This window comes from Rissa tridactyla, chromosome 3, assembly GCF_028500815.1.
Source record: "Rissa tridactyla isolate bRisTri1 chromosome 3, bRisTri1.patW.cur.20221130, whole genome shotgun sequence".
In the NCBI taxonomy this organism is placed as follows: Eukaryota; Metazoa; Chordata; class Aves; order Charadriiformes; family Laridae; genus Rissa; species Rissa tridactyla.
The window spans coordinates 13,335,766-13,357,407 of record NC_071468.1 but is presented as its reverse complement, the minus strand read 5'-3'; the positions used below and the strand labels follow the sequence as shown (position 1 = coordinate 13,357,407).

General features: G+C 41.0%; 1 protein-coding gene across 4 annotated transcripts in view; it reads right to left on the bottom strand.

The window, feature by feature from the left end:
- FSHR (follicle stimulating hormone receptor) overlaps window positions 1-21,642 on the bottom strand; it is a 90,018-nt gene that overhangs the window by 49,414 nt on the left and 18,962 nt on the right. For 3 of the 4 annotated variants that reach the window (XM_054197207.1, XM_054197208.1, XM_054197206.1), the window contains exon 2: window positions 10,670-10,741. The exons of the other annotated variant lie outside the window; for it this stretch is intronic. In XM_054197207.1, coding sequence (XP_054053182.1) covers window positions 10,670-10,741 — 72 coding nt within the window. The remainder of the gene's footprint in view (window positions 1-10,669; window positions 10,742-21,642) is intronic. 4 annotated transcript variants of the gene reach the window in all.

Genomic DNA, 21,642 nt, shown 5'->3' with positions numbered 1-21,642 from the left:
CCAGCACAAGAAGTCTTTAAAATACGGAAAATAAAGCTGAAAAACACATCATCATAAAATCTCATTTGAAATAAAAGGTAAGATTCACAAAAGGATTAGACGTGTCTAATAAGCACCTTCATTTCATAATTACAGTAGAAAGGATAAACATTTCCAGATAAAGATGTAAATCTTTGTGCTCTTGAGCAGACAAGCAAGACAGAAGTAAATGATGCTTCCAAACAACAAAGACTAGTTCCATTCAGTCCACAAGTGAAATTCTGCATTATTCCTTGTTTTAGTGGAGAAAATTCACAGCACGAAGGCAACATGGAGAGACTATTCCACGAGTTTGTGTTTAACAGCTCATTATTTGTGAGGCGCATTTCTCCTCCTCAGAAGGAAGCACCCTATGAGATGGACAAAACAAATTCTCCATATGGATGAGCTATTCCATAATTGTTCCAGAAACGTTTTCTTTAACGTCCTCCTTCAGCAATTGCCATCAGCAGCTCTCAGGGACGAGGTTCTGAACCAGGAAAGCCACCAGCCTCTCCCTGTTCCCAGTCCCTAAATCCTCTGCTGACTGCGTTGGAAAATGCACACACACCAACAGTTTTTCAGCATTCTTCATTTCTCTTGCAATCATCTGTAATTTCCATCTGCGGTGTTGGCTCCCCAAGCATTCAAAATATTTTATGGCTCAGTATCTGTCTTCTGTTCTAAATCCTAGCAATTTAAATCTTTCCCAGACTACTCTATGTGTATATATACACATACACATGCATGCAAGGATATATATACATATCTATTCTACCATGCAGTATGGAGTTTACTCACAAAAGGTACACCATTCTTACTTATTTTTAAAGCATCTGGAACTCTTCATCAAAAACATGTTCCTGCCTGAGAAATCAAACCAAATATTCACAGTATTTTGTGAGCAAATTGTTCTTGGCTTGGTCACAAAACAAACAACGGACACAAAGAATCTCTGGTTTTACACCTGGGATGAATAGGGGCCAGCAGTGTCTTTGATAGAAAAAATCAAAATGCAGCTCACTAATAATGATAAAATGCTCAGCTGCCTCTCCACTGAGCAAAGCAGCCATCAAACTAATGATTAAATCCACATCAATCATTTGGCATAATAGAAATAAAGGCCACGCAGTATAATGTTGTCAGAGAATCAACAGCTCCCGCTTAGAAAATAAATGTCTTGACTTCATCTCAACATTTGTTTTCCATAAACGCTGAGGTTTGTAGTAGCATTTGTATAGTAACGGGAAACAATCCTTCATTGCAACATGCCAATTCCACTAACATTATTTCTAAAACAAACAGAAAAGCTAGATAAAATTAATATGAGAAGGTGTTTCTGAAATCCTCCCGAAATTGAATTACCACTTCCAATCTGGTGCCAGCCTTCCTCCTTCTAACAAACAATATTTAGTAGCAGCAACAATAAATATTGAAGAAAATCCTATTTAGAGCAAATCGGGCATGATTTCGAGTAGGTCACACCTTTTGCACTCAGCTCACTGGTATGGTTAGGATACGTACACAAGTTTAATGGAAAAAAATCCTACAAAAACTTGTTTTTATAGGATTTTTGTAGGGGGGTTGCTGCGGGGCAGATACGACGTCACCTGAAGTCCCACAGACTCCCAGCCCCTTGTCTGTCAGGCGGAGGAAGTGGAGGTCCTACCTTTTTGAGCTGAACAACCAAGCAAGGTGCAGCTGCTGAAATTCTGAATACACGTGTTTCCTGTCAGAATTGCTTTGTTATTCAATTTCACACAAGAATGCAGATTATTTTTTTTTTTTGTGGTAGAAAGAAGCCCTTTTATAATAATCCTCTTACAACTCTTTAAAAAAAATATTTGTTGACTTTAATGCTTCTTACATGTATTAATTTTGATTTAATCTTGTGTTTACAATTCTCTTCTTTTTCAGGTCAATACCTTTTACTCTGAATTCTTTCCAGAAATTTCAGAGTTAATATGCAATTAATGCACAAAATACAATTGGTATTATTTTTTACAAATGATTTAGGGATATTAGAACTGAATCTACTTATTTTAACAAGAAAAAGGGAATTATTTACATCAGAGCAATATTCTGAAAGATCACATGAGAAGACCCATCTTTTGCCCTGTAGGAGCTATGAATTACATTTGAAAATACAAAATGTAATTAGAACCAGCAATTCTGAGTTCACATTTCATTTTCTGATATACATAAGTAAGTTTAATAAATGTATTGCTCAGCCAGCATAAGAATTATTTTATGTTTCTTAGCAAATATGTAATGTTATGTTTACAAAGCCACTTAGAAGGTCACTGATTCTACTCTGAAAGTACAAGAATCTCACAATAAACCACAACTTGAAACTTCCTTTACTTCAAATCAGAGTGAAGCTCTTGGAAGGAAGAGATGGAACCTGAAGGTGTGACACTTTTGGGGGAAAAATTTTCGACCATACCAGCAACCATCTTACATTTTACAACACCAGTTCTGGCCCCTCTTGAAACAAAAAATCCACCCAAAAGCCCCTGAGATGAATCTCAGAAAGCTGGCCAGTAAGTGAACATATCAGCCTCTTCAGTATGCATAAAGCATATCCCACAGGACAAGAGAAGAAAGATTATCGTATTAATTCTGCACCACAGGATGACTGTCAATTCTGAGGCTCCTTGCTACGTTTATCAGTTGCAATAATCACCTTCATGGCTCTGATGCAAGGACCTAGAGTGAGGCTGCCTTCCAAAACTGAATGATTCAGAGAAAGCAAATATCTCCACCCGAACAACCACAGCATGCCAAACCTGAAGTCCATCCAGCCCAGTGTCTTGCTCTAGCGGTGGTAAGGGAAGCCCAGAAAACAGTGCAAGAGCAGGGCAAGCCTCTTGAGAAAGTTCCTCTGAATACTCAATCAACTTTTTGGGGCGTAATTTGCAGCTCAAGTCTTTGTGTTTGGTATCTAAGGAGGTGAGATACATTTTCTCCCCCAAATTTTACCAGAGACTCTTTGTATCAGCAAAGTCCCAAAGCAGAGTTGCCCAGCTGGACCATGCATTGTGTGAAGAAGTACAGCCTTCAGGGTTTTTTTTTGATTTCTCACTGGTTTTATTTGAAATCCTGTCCTCCAATTATAGTATGAGAAAGGGCAGGAATAATCATTCCTGTCCCCCTGCCCCATACTAAACCTGCCGTACAGACCACTCCAATATCCCCCGTCAAAGGTCTTACTTCCAGACGGAGTAGTTTTGTCCTGTTCCATTACTCCTCAGGTGAAAAGCATCCATGAATGTCTCCATCTCACTGAATATTTCCCGGTTTGTTCCCTATCCTTTTCTTAATAATTCCTAACATCTCCGTTTGGAGCCTTTTTTTGACCACGGGGCTGAGACCTTCTTTTTAGAAATGTTCATTTGACCCTCAAATCTCATTTTGAATGAACGCGGCTTATTTGCAGCCCGCATTTGGATACGCAAAAGAGCGACCCTCATTTAGCCTGCACTTAATTTTATCTGATTTGGTTGTGTAGAGGAAGGCAGAAGAACATTGGATCAAAGTTTCCTCCTAAAGAAGAGTCGGAACTCACACAAACATTTGCCCACGTTTCATCTTTTATGAATTCAGGTAATCTGAACAGTATGTCACTGGGGAGAAGCATTAAAGTATTTAGCATACGTTCAGGCAAGCGGATTTCCCTTTTTTTTGCTTTACCTGTCTATGTGTCTAGACAGCTGTAAAGCAGGGACCAGAAATTATGTCCAAGACGATTCTTCCATTAAATGCTTCAGACTCTAATGCTGCCTTCATATCAATACAGTTAACAAATAAAGATTCTGCTAACATTTCATTACCACAAAACTCATTCTTGCTCAACAAAAGGAAGTTAATGACAAAATGCATCTTCTTTTTTCTTCTTCTAAATATATTTTATCAAAGAAAGCAAGCAACAAGATACCAAACCACACAGAAAGAATTATGGAATACTTCCTTTTTTGTACTCTAACATGTTTCAATTAAAATATGCAAATATTAGCATGATTTTCTGGGACTTTTTAAAGAGGAGAGTTAGAAAATATTGATATGGACACTATGAACTGATTTCCTAGCTTCTTCTAAGGGTTTTTACTTTATTTGTGACTTTGTTCCGCCCAAGCATTAGCAAAAGATTGAGATCAAGGTTATGCATTTACTGAAATATCACAAAGCTGTAATTAAAATCTCTGCTCTTCGGCATCAGCAGTGAGCTGCTGACATGGATAATAAATGTCTACTTCACATTTTTGTAATTGTGCAAGGGATGACAACCATAACTGCAAGTGTAAGATCTCTTCCACAGACAAGCTTTGGCAGGGAAAAGCAGAATGCCAGGTGATGATGCAGCAAAACATTTATAGGTTATAATAAAACTACCTGCGTCTTCTTTCGTTACTTGTTATGTTTAGAACACAAGGCGTAGCTTCTACTTTCAGGAAATGAACTGAATTAAGAACACACCAGGCTTCCTACGTATTCATACCAAACACTTAAGTTTGCTACCCAAGGAACGGTATTTGCAAAGGCTGCAGAAGGGTCATCTGAAGTAATTGCTCTCCTTCGAGAGGAAAATGTACCCAAGATGCTCATGGCCGCACTGAGAGACAGCGGCACCAGGCGCAGCTTTGCCCGGCTCATCCACCACCAGGACCTCTGGGAGAAGGTGGCATAGCTGTTCGCCTTTCAAATCCCATTTGTAGGAACCCGTTTCAAAGGGCAGAGTGTAGCAATGGGCAAATGAAGACTGACACCCTGGACGCTGTTGGGCCGGGGAAGGCGTTCAGCGCGTACAGCAGAGGATAAGCTTTCTTACATGATTTTGCTGCTGATCCGGAGGCCTGAAGTGCAAGCAACCCCTCCAGTACAGAAAAGAGCCAGTTCAAAACCACTGATCACCATCAGACGCGGACAATCAGCTGGGATGGGGGCATCTGAGACCTGCGAGTCCACCTGCAGGAACCAGGAAGCCTCCTGTGATTGCCCACTGCCCGACCACCAGCCTGCGGTGGCTGGGCAGCCTTCAGCGCCTGCTGACTCGCGCAGGATTAGACCAGGCAGGCAGAGAGGAAAGACCCGTCCGTATCACAACAGTGGCCCCATCAAAACATTTATTCTTTGGGATGTCAGCCTGAACTTTGAATTTCTTTGCTTATGCTGGTTACTCGCCTTAATGTTTTTGAACTGTAGGCCTCTATTCCCTGAGAGAAAATATATATTTAGACTAATTTAAATGCATTAAGTAGCATACTTATTTTCATGCCCTGCCCTTAAGATGCAGAATGTTACACATAACTTCCTATAATGTAAATTAGAATTTAATATCCATGGAGCTGCACCTTGAGAATATACCCTGGAGTATTTATTACCAAAGTGTGATTGCTACCTGATTCAGTACATATTTTGGTACACCTAATGCACCATGTCCCCCTTTCACCTTAGGGATGTAAATAAATATTTTTGTAAACAGGCGCTATTTAACTTATCTATCACAGCAGACCCTGCAAATCTATATTTTGCTTCTCGCAAAAAAAAAAAAAAATAGCAGATTTATTCAAATGATGCAACAAAAGATAGAAAGGAACTCCTGCTTAGATTCAATTTCCAAACGTCTTGGCTACAACTGAATCCTAACCATTTTCTCAAAATAGCTTTAATGATCTTATTTAATCACAGCCTTTCGCATACCAAATGAGGCAGCACACGATACACTGTCCAAGAAAAATTGAAGAACCTGCAAAATACTGACCACCTTTCTTGGTAGCAGAAAGCACAGACTGCGCGTCCTTAGGTGATCGTGTGATTTCCGCCTCCCTCCCTCCCTTCCTTCCTATTTTTTTTGGCCTGTTACAGAATCTTTTGGCCTTTTTGACCAAGTGTTGTAGAATCACATGCCGGGGCTGAATTCTGATTTCAGAACCGATTTCGGGAGCACATGGGATGATGGACATCCCTTAGCCACTTGCTAGACCAGGCAGCTTTGACGGCTACTGCTGAAGAAGGTCTGGATGGTGAATCCACCAATTTGCCAGGTTGTTAAAAGTTGCTAAATAAAGTGAAGACTTCCCACTGTGGCAAATTCTCCTGTTGAGACTTTTACAGTCAAGCCAAGAACTTTGCTCCTTGTCCACTCACAGGAAGAGAGATATGCCTTGATTCAGCAATGTACTTTAGACGTGCCTCAAAATACTCTATTGAGTGGTCTCCACTGTCCTCAAGCACTTCACCTCAGTTTAGATAAAACATAAAAGGTAACTCAGGCTGATTAATTAAGTCAAAGGGAAGTGTGACTGCCTTCTAGCCTACAGGGGCAAACAGGCGAGATTGCAGCATCATACATCAGGTTGGCTGTTGTATATGAAATAAGCTGGCGCTCATGTATCTAGGTCACAGGCCAGCAGTATTTGTTCTTATGAACCATCACTGGATCAACAGTCCCAGCAAAAAGAAACATAAAAGCTTGAATGCACTGAGTGATTAAATAAATACATGATTCAGAGCTATTTTCTCTACAAATCCATGAGGAAGATGTAGGTAGCTGGTGCCTATATTCCTGCTGTCTTCCATAGACAGAAGACATCAGTTTCCAGGAGCATCAACTCTGGTGGATTCCATCAGCTCTAAAAGTTTTAACACTTTGCAGGGTTTTCAGAGCTCATCGAGGACTTAGCTGTCCAAACGCTGTTAACCGTAGCACAGTTCATGTTCTTAAAATGTCCCTTTGCCAAAATCTGCTAAGGAAATCCCCTTGTCCCCTTACTCCAAACTACAAAGCAGGGCCAATAAAGAAGTTTTTTCTCTGTGACATCTTCTAGTTCAAGAAGCACTTTATCCACACAGCTGAATGTCATTGGAGCACACACAGGATAGATTTGAGAGTGAATGATGAAAAAACCATTATTTTTTAGCCTAAACCCTTCAAAAGAATAAATAACTGTTGATTAATTTTCAAGGGGATTGTACCTCAGGATACAAATGTGAAACCTCTTTGGCTTGCATAGGGTAAGGCAATCAGAGCAAACTTCCTATAAATACGATGCCGGAAGCAGTGCCTGTTAGACCAACATTCACAAGTCTACTTTGCTACGTTGTCGTAACAGGAGGAAACTCAACAAGAGAAAAAGGGAGAGTTAATATTGCTTCAGACTGTCTCTCCGCCAAATTAAGCACTTTCAGTGCAGGCTGAAGATGACGTAGCAGCTGCAGAGCATGTTGAATTGATTTTGCCAGGCATGTGCCTGCATGGTGCTGATTTTTAATTTAGTAACTGGAGGGTTAATTAGTTCTGGGAGTGTAAACAGGTTGGTTAAGCAGGAGTCCAGACGAGCTGCCACGTTCCAGTTGGCTAAGACTTAGGAGTAGGCTAAACATGTAGCGAGAGTAACTGATCTGCTTCCCTGAACACCTATTTGCTAAATTAACACGAAGCCAGAGCTGTGCGGAAGTTGGAGAGCTGATAGCAACAAGCTGGTGAAGTTGTTCCTCAGAGATCTGGGTTTCTGAAGTAGTTTTCTATAAGAAAATTCAAGTTGCACCTAAGATAATTGGAGCCTGTCAGTTTATTTCATAACCTCAAACATTTTATCCAAGAAGAAAAGAAGATCTTTCTCCTAGAATATTCTTGTGGAATTTGTTTCTCTATATGACAATCTACAGAATGGACATTTCATGGTTTTTCAGTAACTGAAGGAATTTAGAAGGGTGCAAAGAAAATGGCAAGCTAGAGGTGGTTCAAATGGGCTCTCATTCTTTCAAAGAACTTCAAAATGGCTAAAGTCTTCCACTGACAATTTTGCCAAATAAAGCTCCAGTCTGTATTTTGCCAAATAAAAACAAATAACAATAAAAAAAATCAGATAAAAACCAAAAGATTTTGTCTTTTGGACTGGAGCTTCACAAAGGACGATGGATCAGATGCTCCATGCCAATGTTTCCAATTCATGCTACTTTTTTCCATTATGAGTCACGGTTCGCTAGTGTCCATTCTGCAGAGTCCTTGGACACTCCAAATGGAAAACAAACAAGACCTTTCCTGGCTACTATGACTGGAGCCTGACTGGAGGTATCTGGAAGTATTTGAGATTTTGTGGCAAAATACATGTGTTCAATCAAAGCTCTAAGCTGTTCAGGAGGTTAGGAAGATACTAAACTGCATAGAGAAAGCAGGAACACTGAAAAATGTTACTGAATGATTTTTTTTTTTTTTGAAAACCAGAAATTTTTGATCACTGCATTTGAAAGTCTTCATTCACTTTGACCATTAATACAACAGAGTTAAGATTCTCATGGAGGACTCATCTCTGATTTAACTTGTACTCAATCAGCTCATCCCCAATGGATGATTCCAAAGCCCACCACCTGCCTGCAACTTCTGGGCTTTAAAACCTACCCTGTTCTCAGAAATACATTTGGAAATGATCTAGCAAAGAGAAAAATCATGTGTATGGATATGCTGGACTGTATAAGATACTGTTTTGCTTCAGCAACACGCTCAAGAAATTTTGTCACTCAGTTTTTAGTCTACTTACTTCTAGGTGAGCACATACATATACTGCATTGAAGTACCTCATTTGTATACATCAGGCTATCCATATTTTACCATATGGAGGCATCACATTATTAATAGCTGTTTTCCTTAAATAGACTACAGTTTGCTTTAATCTTGCTTTCTGTGCATGAACTTGCAAGAGTAAAAAGGCTTTTGTACAAAGGCTGTGTTTTTATATGCAAATCTATCATTTGATTACACACTTTCCTGTCCCTACATTATCATGAATATTTCTGATGAATGCTTTATGGCTTAGGTTTAGGATTTGTGGGCTATTTCAAATTTTGTCTGTTTGCCATATCATCTGCAAATACCGTATCTTTGTTGATGTTGATTGGTCTCATTTACATATTTATCAGACTTTTATTTTCAAGGATGTTTTGCTATAAACTGTCTGTCCCCATTTCTCCTCCATGTACTAACAGTACATGGATATATTTTCAAATTGAGCTCATTTCCATATATAATTTTTTTGGCTAACAATAAATCACCACTTAGAGACATCCTATTCAATGCAATCGCTACCTTCATACATATCTGACATATGGTTTCTGAGTAATTAAAGATAACGGGAGCAGTTTACAATGCGCTTTGCAACCCACTTGACAGTCCAGAGAGCCCAATGATTTTCCACAAGGACTAGGCTAAAAGGAACCCTGCAGGACCAGGGAGAAACACGTGCCAACAAAACTAGTGACGCAGAGCTGATCTTATTCCTAACTGGTATCTCTTGGCCACAAAAACCAAGACTTTCTTTTTCTTTTCTCAAGAAAATACTCTTAACATCAGCGCTTGATGGGGTTATGAGGGTCCGAATCCACGTGTGGGCTGCAGGAGATGGAGGCTTTTTAGTGTGTACCATGTGCCATTAGAAGACTCCTGTACCTACAGTGGTGCCCTGAAATGGATCTCACGGTTCAGAAAAGGCCAGGTGCCGTGTGAGCTTTACCACTGCCTGCTGACCAGCAGCTCTTCAATCCTTCTTGCATGTTCCCTGCTTGTTCTCCATCCATCCGTCCGTCTGTCCGACCATCCATCCATCCATCTCTAAGTTCAAAATCCTTTCCCCTTCCTTGCCATACCTTCTGGTGTGTTCACCTTCTTGCTAAATCCCTTACTTATGGAAGAATACAATGGAAAAAGGGTAGAAATGATGCAGAGAAATTATGGTAGTCATTTCCTTTTTGGTTTTGCCGTTAAACACACAGTACTGAAAATGGCAATGCCTTTAAGTGCATTTCCCCACTCAGACTCCTCTTGGCTAAACAGCCTGTTTGTGACCCTCTCCTGCCAGGGTGCAAGCATTGGATGCATTTCTGAACAAACTGCTGTGATTTGCCCACATGTGAAATAATTCAGAAAAATCACACATGGCCCATAATAGCTCGGGTTGGACAGTGATGGCATCAGTTAACCCACAGATTTTCTGTTGCTAAAGAGTAGTCGGAAACACATTACTAACTTCTAGCGGTGGAGGGCTGCAATACATCCACAGTAGTATACTAACGAATGCATGATACATCTGCTCATCAAAGGTGCTCATAATTGTACTTCCAGGCTTATCACTAAAATTCACAGAAACTAGGTGCTTACACCCTTAATGTGCTAAGATTTTCAGATCTATCACTCATAAGAAACTTCTCTCACCCATCCTGCCAGCTGACTCTGAACATGCACAAACCAATCCTAGTTATTCATCAGCGAAAAAACAACTGGCTGTCCTGTTATGAACAGGAGCGCTTTCCTCCCTAATCTTTCCGCTGTTTCACTCCAAAATTCTCAAAATAACCAGTTTCCCATGATCTTCTGCTATGGCACTGTATTTATTAATTGCAATGACGCCCCATGCTGAACCAATCCTTTGACCAAGGACTGCCCGCTTGCTGACATAAAAATGTATTTATGACAACAATGTTTTGGAACGTGGTGTTAAAAAAAAGTTTCTTTTTTTTTCTTAAACAGAAAGATGAAACTAGATGAAGCTCAGAGAAACGGATTTGCTCTCAGGACATAAAAGAAATAGCAATCAGAAGCTGCTGTTTGGAGTAAAATAGTTGTTTCCCACCCAGTAAATATTGACATAATACCTACATTTTCTCTAGGTCACCCAGTCCTGCGAAAGCTCCTTTTGGAACGACTCTCATCTTGGTGAGGACAAATCTCCTGAAAATAGAGAAAATGGGGTGATTATTCACTATTCACAACACAGGACTGCGTGGTAGCCTTGTCAGCACAGGAGAGTCCTTTATCACAGGTATCAAGGACAGTCTCCAGGCTGAAGGCTTCGGCTAAACGCAGCTGTAATGTTCAAAGGCTTCGTGGGACTCCAACTGCCTGCCCAGACCAAAATTACAGCGTTGGGCTACCTCTGGAGCTCCTCGGGGAAAAAAGCATCAGTATGTGCCATTCCCCTGTTTGCTCCAGTAAGAAATCCAGACCCAGTCACGGCAGCTTTGCTGCGCACTGGGAGGGGACAGTGTCTTTCTCATCCCGGCCTCTCTTCTGAGAGATGCTCAAGCACAGGGTGAAGCAGCCCTGCGGATCCAGGCTGCGGTGAGTTGCTTACGCAAGGTTGTAAGGTGGCACATTCACACTCACGCAAGACAAGCCTTAACCGGCCACACAGATAATTTAAGGAGTCAGCTACTATCTCCCACCAGTGCAGCTTTAATACCCTTTGTGGCTTCTCACAGTCTCTCTTCTAATTAGTTCATAATGTGACACAAAATTGGGACTTTGGAATACGCAACATGGTCACACATGCACCAAGACAACGCTTTAAAAATTTTTTAAAGGTTACAGAATATGCTTTAGGAAGAAAAAAACCCATTTAAAATATCATATAAAGGATTTTCTTAACCTGGACTCATCTCCTTTTATCACAACAAAGAGGACTACACAACTTGTGATGGCACTCAGCAAATGAAAGGTAGGGTTTCTATTACTCCTCGGAGAAATTAGATGTTATCTGGGTAATTGTTTTCTTTCACGCATTTAATCATTCATAGGTAGTGAGCACAAACAATTGCATATATTAACACAACCTGCTCATCAAGGTACGTGCTTCCCATGGTACGCTGATGACTAGATGCCGGGTCAAGAAAGCACAGCTGAGGCGTGATAAAGCCCACAGGGATTTTGTAGGGAGAAATATTGTATTTTTGTATTTTCTGTTGAGAATAAAAGTCATATTCAAACTCCCAGGTACTAAAAACCAAGCAGATAAATAAGCAGGACATCAGATAATATTGGTTGCATTGAGCAATCATTGTTAGAAAATAGAATTTTCTTTTTAAAAAAAAACCAAAACATCAGCTGTGTTACATACATGAATATCACCCTGTGATTCGGTTTCCTTGTCTCTTTTCCCAGGGAAATGGAAATGAATTGTTTTCTGAATCGCTATGGAAGTTTTTTTTTGCAGTGAGCATGCCTGCCAGACTGTCCCTCATTTTTATCATCTCGGAACTGGTTTTGCATGGCTGCTTGGGATTGCCGTTCGGCTCCTGTCTGTGCTGCCTTATTGTATCGCCTGCAGGAGGGCAGAAATGGGAACTCAGCCTGCTATTACCTGCTGGGTAGTCCTGCAAGTTTTAACACAATACCTCAAAATTAGAGACTTACTTTCGTACCGTTCGCATAAAGTATTCATGCAATCCTCATCTATTTTTTATTTCAGCTGATTAGTTTAGAATTTTCATGGGAGACTATCATGTTTTAATCAAAGTCTTAGGAGGAAAAAAAGTATTATTCTGATAGAATACCACTGTGAAAGGTTCCTATTTTTTAATTGTAAGTCTTCAGTAGAATCTACCCCCTCATTTAACTTCCCAAATATGAGTTAATATTTACTTAAACGGGACAAAGTCAATGCACGCCTCACCTAGCTCTAGAGATGTCACTGTGATTACACCAGGAGTGAACTTGCCCCCCCACTTTTTTTTAAACATTTAAATTTATGGTGTTCTCAGTCCTGAAAGATGATGAAGTCAATTTGGTATTCCATTACTCTTGTACTATCATTAATGTAAGTCAGAAAGAGCTTCAACACGCTGTCACACAAGAATTACAGTACCGAGATCATTGTGCAAATGTTAGAAGGATTAAAGAGCTTCCAGAAAAGTGCTACCCTGGATTAGGCAATTTGTAAAGCCCCACTGAAAACACGGCCGGTGTAATGCATGCAAAGCTACGGCTGTGCTTTCAGAGTGCAGATAGGGACAATGGATCCTTGCAGAACACCCAGCGGGCTTAGTGCTACAAAGCTGATCCGTCAGGAAACTCTTTAACTTTGATCTGCTTTGAAACCTCTCCTAAACTCTCCTCTGTAGAAAAGCACGCCTAATTTTGGAGCCCTAGAAAGCGGGCTCTGTCTGAAAAGCCACCTACAGTTATTTTACGGCAATATTCTAAAATGAATCCTCTCTCTGCAGGAGCGGATCATCGGGAGGTTTGCCATTCTTTAATTAAACACTGGCCTAGGCCATGCTTCACCACAACAAGAATTTACATCCTGATCCTGAACCTAATTAAAAGAAGGGAATCGCATTCATAGAGGAGGTTATCTACATGAGTAAAGCCACAAGCGCACACAAGTGAAAATCAAACCTCGTGTTTCTTTGTTGAATACCTTGCTGTCCTGCACAAATAAGGTGCCAGAATCCCGGAGCCACATGTCTAATGCTCCAGAGCAGTTAAGGCAGAATTGAAGTTTAATAGCTGAAGTCTCACATTCCACTTTAAAAAATTAAGGTTAATTGTTTTTAAACATCCCTGAGTAGGCTAATAAAGTCAGCTTTAATGGTATTACGAACACTGAAAATTAGAATCTGTTACTTGTTGAATTATCAACTGTATAACAAATAGGAATCTATTATAACTAGCCAAATGCTGTATTGTCAATAAATCTCACCAATTAGGCTCCAAGAATCAATCCTTACTTAACTTGAGATACTGGCTGTTCAGTACCAATTCTTTATGAGGTACGTGGAGAAAATAATTGAAAAGCATTTCCTTGGTTTTGTTGCTGGCATTGTTTTAAGGTCAAATAAATGAATATGGTTGACCTTTGTTCAAGCACGTTTCATGTCAAGACAAACAAGTAAACAAAAACATGTGCTTAAGAGACATATGCAGTATTTGGTCCTAAAAAATTATGTTAGCACTTAAGCACCATCAAGAAAAGCACTGAAAAGCCTAAACTCTAAGTGCACGGCACGGAATTGAAAACCCAGAGCCAGATGCCCAACTAGGGCAAAACTATCTCCTACTGATATACGTATTTCTACAGCGACATCTAAACCTGGTTATTTAAAACAGTGGGGTCTCAGTTAATATGAAGCCACTGACACAGGTGACTTACACCAGTTTATATCACCATGAAGAGCAAACAACCCAAATACATCTTTGTTTCTGTACGGCTGTGTCTAGTTTGAGAGAAACATCATACAGTCGACTTAATCTCAAAGCCTACATAGGACACGATGCAAACAACAGAAATTAGCAGGTACTGGTAAAACGTTCCTGAATAACCCTCTAACATTCCCAGTTATGAAGAGACTTGTGGAACTTTTCCTAAAATAGTCTTCTGCAGCTGACGTAGTTCAGACTGATAGAATATATAAGATATGAAGGGGAAAAAAAAAAAAAAAAAACCTCCAGAAAAATTAATATTCTTCCATCCAGCCCCACACGAATCCAGTGACAGAGATCAGACTGACCTCATCATGAAGGGATGGAGGACTGGATGTCATTATTCGAGTATCTGGTGCCAAAGGTATGGGCGATTAAAAAGACTGGGCGAATTACAAGATAAGAAAAGTGGACGCATATGGGTCATTTCTGCTAGATGTCTCTAAAAATAAGTGCATAAGAGACATGTGAAGTGTGCACATTAAGCAAATCAATGTAAATACGCTGTGTTTGTGAGGTTAGCCGTTTATGTGCAAAATGATGTATTTTGCATATTCATCAAATGAGTTCTCAGACCCTGGTCCCACAGATTTTTTCTTGAACAATTATGAAGATGGTCTTTTGTGTAAATTCTCCACCAGAACTTACTCCCGCACTGCGCTGGTGCCCTCTCCTCCCAGCCCCCTTCCTTGGCAAACGCCCACCACCACCGGCAATAACCTTGCACAACAAAGGACTGCACTGATTATCAGAAATTAGACTAGTTAAAAAAAAAAATTAATTTCTGCTTCATAAAGCATGGCTGTATTTAGGTCTTTCAAAACACTCTTTAAAACTCATTTCTCAGATCTACTTAAGTCACACACAGTTAATCAGAAAGTGCGTGCATTGTAGAATTATCTTCCCTGGCTCATGTAAATTGCAAATTCGTGATGTTAAAATGAACTGTATCAAGCAGATACGATAAACTTTATAACTTAAGGACCAAAGGAAAATAAAAAAAAAAGCCAAAAAGATTTGGTGACCATAATGCTAAATCACTAAATTCGGTTCCAAAGAAATAAATGTGATAGGATTTTGAAGAACATTTTACTTTTATCTCTGAGATAATGTTATCACTAATGTTATCACTTTCTAATCCTCTGCAGCAATGTGTATTTTGTCAAACAAAGATTTACAGTGAAATCTAATTTACTCTCTGTACTTTTTTTTGGTTGTTTCTTTGGTTTTGTTTCTTGGTTTGGAGATGTGCTGGAGATTCCAGCTCAAGCAACAGATGAGTCTTTGCTTCATATCAGGAGAAAATAAAACGATGCCATGACCTATTTAGTGTAGTCTTGATTAAATACAAAACCCAACAAAATCCTGCCCCCTGTTTTTTTCTAGTGTTGCTTGATTAGCCAATGCAACAGTGAAGGACTATTTTGCTTTTCATGCTGTAACAGGAGACAAATAGATACTGAAGACTGTGTCCCAGCTGGTGTAAATCAATCCAGCTGTGTCATTTTGGCCCTAAACTTTTGTCCTAATTCTCACTGGAATGCATCATGAGATTCCTTTGAGCTAAATGCGATTTAACTTAAATTTATGAAGAACATTTGTAAGCCCCTAGCCCATTGAAATGCGTTCACATTGCCATACGACTTGACTATGACTAGGGTCTGGCTCGAGTAAACGCCTCACTAGGAAGGGGCATATGCAGATATACATGAACATGGAAGTATTTTTCCTAGTCGGCTGTCTAGGTGGAAGATCTCTGTAATCTATTAAGCAGTTTGTTGCTGCTTTCAGACACAGCTATGGTTTGCCCTTCCTGTCAGCAGGCGGAGAGGAGTCCAAAACTCACAAATCAGATGCTAAAACATCAGACTTCAAAAACCATCAAGCTAAACGCAAAAAGATTGGTTTTATTTGCTTTCTGGTTTTAAAGCCTTTAAAGTGCATTCATATCACGCTGGAAAGCTGTTTTCAACACTCATGAGGCTTTAATTTAAAAACAGAGGAAGATTTATATTAGTTGCCTCAATTCCAGGAGGTGCAGAGGTTGGGACTTCATAAGGCTGACAGGATCACACCCACCATCCTACTGGCTTGTCTTTTCAGAAAGCTACTTCATCATCTTAAGGGAAAACCAAAGCCAAGCAGAATATTTTTCCAATAATGATTATTCATGTAACTACAGATTCATTTCAAAAAGGGGACCCTGACGGCACAGGCATGCTTGAATAATGGAGGAAGAGCTTTGCAATTCGTTTTTTCAACCGAGACAATGATCCACGCATTTGAGAGTCTGAGAGCCCCTACTTTACACACCTGTAAATGGATTTACAAGAGAGAGATGGTAATCCCGCGCCAATATGCACAGTCTGGTTTGAAGCATCTAATCACTGCATCCACCTAATGTGCTTAAATCGGCTGCTCATCTCCTTCGAATGCTTGTGAAAGGCCAAGTTATCTAGACTGTACAGCTGGTTTATTCCTTTTGAGGGATAGTAAAAGCAGGTAATGGTGAGTATTCCAAGGAAAAATTAGGCAATATACGTTTTATGGAGAAGAGAGAAACCAAAGATCCCCTCCTGAGTTTCAGGCTGTACAGGGCCTGGCTAGGAGAGAGTTAATTTTCTTCATGGCAGCTCATACGGTGCTGTGGTTTAGAACTTTGACCAAAACCGTACTGATAACGCACTAATCTTCCAGCTTTTGCTGAACAGCACTTGCACAGCATCAAGGCTGCCTCTGTTTCTCTCTTTGCCCCCGCAGTGAATAGACTGGGGGGTGGGCAGTAGGCTTGTGGCGGGGGGGCCGACACACAACCGGGCAGGTGACCTCAACTAACCAGGGAGATATTCCATACCGTATAACATCATGCTCAGCAATGCAAGGGAAAACCATTCTTTTATCTGACTGAAAAAATGCAGGATAGCCCTGTGAGGGCACACGTCCTCCTTTCAGGTATGCCACTCGGGAATCTCTTCAGGTCAGGGAGCGATGTAAGGGGCATCTCTGAGAAAGAAACTACTGTGGTTTGTGTGCTGTTAAACAAAGAAATGTACAGCCAAAGTAAACACAATTAGAACTGAAATGATAAAGTTATTAGCCATGCCTGTCTGCTTTGCAGGTCTGAATCTAAAAGGCAGTATGTGCAGTAGCTTGTGAAAAATGACTCCTTAATCTTTACCAGTGGCCTCCCTTAAAAATCAATTTCCTTTTCTTTTTTGAATTAGATTAAAAGGATAATGAATAGTACTGATGGCATTCCTGTTCTAAATTTAGTGAGGACTTGCCCGGCGTAGTAATGCCAGCCAGCCACAAAAAAGCTGAAGGGAAGCATTTTAAGTTGCCACAGCTGATGTCCTGTTGGCATCTCACTTGCAGAGTGCCCACGATACCGTAACAGGGATAAGAGAATGCCGGTTTCCCCAGGAGAGCAGTGATGCTGCTCACACAGGCACACAGCAAAGTTGCTGTGGGATTTGTTTTTTCCCCCAAGACCTTGCTTAGGTCAGCTAATAAGTTGCACAGAGTGGCCCCTCAGCAGCTAACAGCTGATAAGGAGAGATAAGGAAGGATAGAAAATTGTTGTGAGAAAAAAAAACCACCAACATCTAAAAGACTGCAAAAGTGGTTAAGCAACATACTTGTAAAGCTTACTGCCCCCTACCCAAGCCACCCCCCCTCCGCCCCCCCGTCTTAGTTTTCCAAAACCATGGAATGTTTAGTCTTAGCACTGATACCCTTTTCATTTCTGGACAAAGACTACACTGTCCTCAGTAACACTGTACATCCCCCCACGACGCTGCAGATAGCTTCTTTCCGAGGTCACACATGCAGGCAGTTAAAAATAAAGCTCCACGATGCTTTTAAATACCTCTGCTTGAATAGGGTGGGATGAAGCTGGAGACGGGGGGTTAAAAATCACCCAGAAGGTGGAGGGAAAAAAAGAAAAAAGGTAAGACTGCAAAATTCACAATCAGAAAAACAGATGCTACATCAGGACTTTTACTTGATCTGAGATGTTTGATGGTCTACACTTAATGCAATTACTTCACTGCACTTAGGCTGGGTTGCTTTACGCCGTGGAACAGAGCTGTGACTATTCAAGACCTTACGTCAACTGATTTGGAAAAGTGTCAGTCCAACAATTTTGTTGAATCTTTAGGCGCAAGTAGCAGTAACGCACAAGACAGGTAACAAACACAAGCGACATCTGCCCGGAGCAGACCCACAGCCGGGCACCCTCTGACACGCGGACGTTGGTCCCTTCAGTGGATCCGGGGGGCTGCAAGTCAAAGGGCAAACTTTACGTCCTGCCCCCCAGCAGCAGATAAAGCAGACCGCAAAGCAATGCCGCCTCCGCAGGAAGGATCTCCTCCTTTCTTTAAGCTTGCCCAGAGCTCAAGCAAAGCAAAGCTGGAGCTCTGGACTCCTCTACAGGACGTACACATGGCAAAAAAAAAAAAAAAGGTTCGCCACTGAGCACAAATTGCAACAACAAACAGGTCCTCTTTAGGCCTACGAGCAGAATCACAGTTATCATGTTCGCATCCGGGAAGAGTTTAACTGCCTGGAATGAGTTACCCACAAAAAAGGCCAGCAGTAAGCTTGAAAGCCCAGTTGAAATTGCTTCTATTAATGTCAAAGGCATGCTGTGAAAAGTGTTTTGTGTAAGATAAATAACACGAGTGAATGAAGTTATCCCTTCCTGGTTACAGAGAGCCAGAAAATAGTGATTGCTTTATTTTTACAAATAGCTATACTTTATTAGTATCGATTATCCTGTAAGACACTACACTACTTCTAGAAGAGCACATCCTCGTTCTCCACAGCTTACTCACACGGGCCTTTGAGAAATGTACAGTCTGTGATAAATGTGCAACTTCCTTAAAATCTGACCTTGATGTCTGCAACCATCTTTATGGTGAGGAGCCATTAAAAATTTATTCACACTGAGCACACCTTCCGTGTTGCATCTATTTATATTAATATGTCTGCGTACTTTCCTAACAAAAGGAGTATTGTACAAGAACTGGGTATTTTGTTCTTGCACAGAGCGTTTTACTTTGTGTTCTTTCTTGTCTGTAACTTCTCAAGGCAAATAAGGTTATGGAAAGCGTCCACAGTCCAGCCGGATGGGGGGCTTTTCAGGTATTGTCCTCAAAACTTTCTTCCCCTCTTTTGATTCAGAGCAAGAATAGCCATCCTGCTCACACACAGCTGGCCACTTCAACTCTTTTCCTGTCCCAAGAATGTGTCAAAAAAGATCTTATTCCGCAGCAGGGAGAGAAGAGTGGTTTGTTCACCGGTTGAGGTCGCAGCAGAAAGGTGACAAGCGTTCTTTGTGTGTAGTGTTTCTGCCTCTAAGACCTCAAGACTTTCTATGTTGGCAGGCCCTCCACACATGATGCTATTTTTATTGACTGCGACAAATTGTCCAGAGACCGAATTCCTTAAGTTCTGGGTTGGATGCCTTAGTGAAGGTAAAAGAGAAAGAGAAAGCTTTTCTGCAAAACGTCTTGCTGAACCATCGTTGTTCAGCAAAACACCAAATAACTTACCTCTGTCACTGCATCTTTCTTGACAAATTCATAAGAAAGAGTTAGTGAGCTTTTTACCTCCTTTCTCATCCATACCCTCATAGGCACTATACCTACCTTGCTTAATGGGACACAGCTGAAATATCACAGAATATTAAAATGAAAAGAAAGACAGACACTCGCTGTTACATTCCCTAACTAGCAGACAAAGCCTAATAAGTAACAGGGTCCCCACCAAACATTTGGATTAATTTGGATGCATCCAAAGGCTTGTTTGAAGGATGTAATGAGATATCTGATACTCCTTGAAGACACAGCAGACAGAAACAATTTAAGGAATAGCAGCTGGAGACTTGATTGTACTCTTTTTTTTCCTCTGGATCTGAGTATGAGCTTTGTAAAAGTAAATACTGTCTCTGCTATCTAATACGTGCTGTATTTTCCAAAGAGCAGCGCGTGTGCCAAACACAGCTAACTCCACTGGCAGCCTTGGGAAAACAGCATCTCCCGAAGGAGGGGTCCTGGATGTGAACGGCACGTACTCCGCTGTTCTCAGGGCACCAGCTAGGCTTGTGCTGACATAACTATACTGACACCCAGAAATATGCTGGGCCTATACCATATGCTCCCACTTCTCTCCCACTGTGGTGAGTGGAGCATTTCCTTCTTTTCACTCACTGAAGCATGCATTTACATTTCAGATAATTACGGTTTGAAATAAGACTAAAAGTGACAAAGGTGAAAAATCCCCGCCTTTTGCTACTCTAGCACCATGCAAAGAAGCAAAACCTCCTACTAATCCATCCCCTCTCATCGTACCTTCCTCTAGTCTGGATGTCTCAGCTGACTACTGCCAGGGAGGCAGAAGGTGGCTCCTGGAAGTGCTGCTGCCTGTGCACGAGGATGAACCACCCAGCACACTGAGAAGGGGAGCACCCATGAGGTTAACACGAGCAACGGGCTCCGGCGAGCACTGGAGAGTCCTCGCGCTGTAATGACAACTGCCAAGAGCAGGTTTATCCAGTACAACCTGCAACACTTTGCACTTTTTATTCAAGTCCTGCAAACGTTTCCGCTTACCGCCATTGCTCACCACGCATTCCCCATGTCACTGGTGCTCCTCCTAGCTGCGCGGTTTCCACGTCAAGAACTTTTCTCAGCTCATCTATTAGAGATGGCTGAGGGAAACATTCACAGGGATATGAATTGCAGCTGGATAGACTCTTTCAATTTCATCCTGCACTCTCCTGAGAGCATCTCTTCTCCCTCACAGTCTTTCTCGGTTATTGAGATCTCTTCCCCATAGACTTCACTGATTTGATATAAAGGGAATGACAAGGCCAGGAATCCTTATTACTTCTCCTTGTACTAAAAAAATCCCCCCAAACATTACGTTTTCCATTATTTTAGCAAGGATTAGCTTGCCACTGCAAATGCTGATTTTTTTCTATCTACCTTCCACTAGCCATAGATTTACTTTCAGATGTTACAATGGTGATCCTGAATAAATACAGCATAGCAGCTAGTGTACCAGTAGCCTTAAAAATACTAACTGAGCTATTTCCTTTAAGATTGACAGGTCTCTTCCCAGTAACACACAGTGCAAAGATTGCGCTGGTGTCAAGCATGGATCTTTAATGCATTTGAAAGTGAGTATTATTGTTTCAGAAAGATGCCAGCTTGACCACACTGGCAACTGAAAGACTGGCTTACAGTCAGAATAAAGACGTGCTTAGCGCTTTCACCTTCAGAGTGCTTCTCGAACGTGAACCCTCTACGGACCACTTAAAAATAATGAACATACATGGTCCTGCTGAAAAGGGTGAGAGAAAAGTGAAATAGAGACAGGAGAAACTTGACCTGCTTATGGCACAGCTGCAGATTATGAAAGACCTCTAAGAAAGAGCTTGCCTGGGAAAATATATTCCTTCCAACATCTATCCTCAGTGGATGAAACCTAGACTTTCTGCTCCCTTCGTACACATCCTTCCATTAGGCCTCTAAATGACTGTGATAGGCAACGTCTTGTGTAAAATTGGATAACACCTGACTGGAAGAAACAAGGATAGATATAACAGATGTACCTGAGTGAGGGAAGGTCATGAATGGCATCCCACG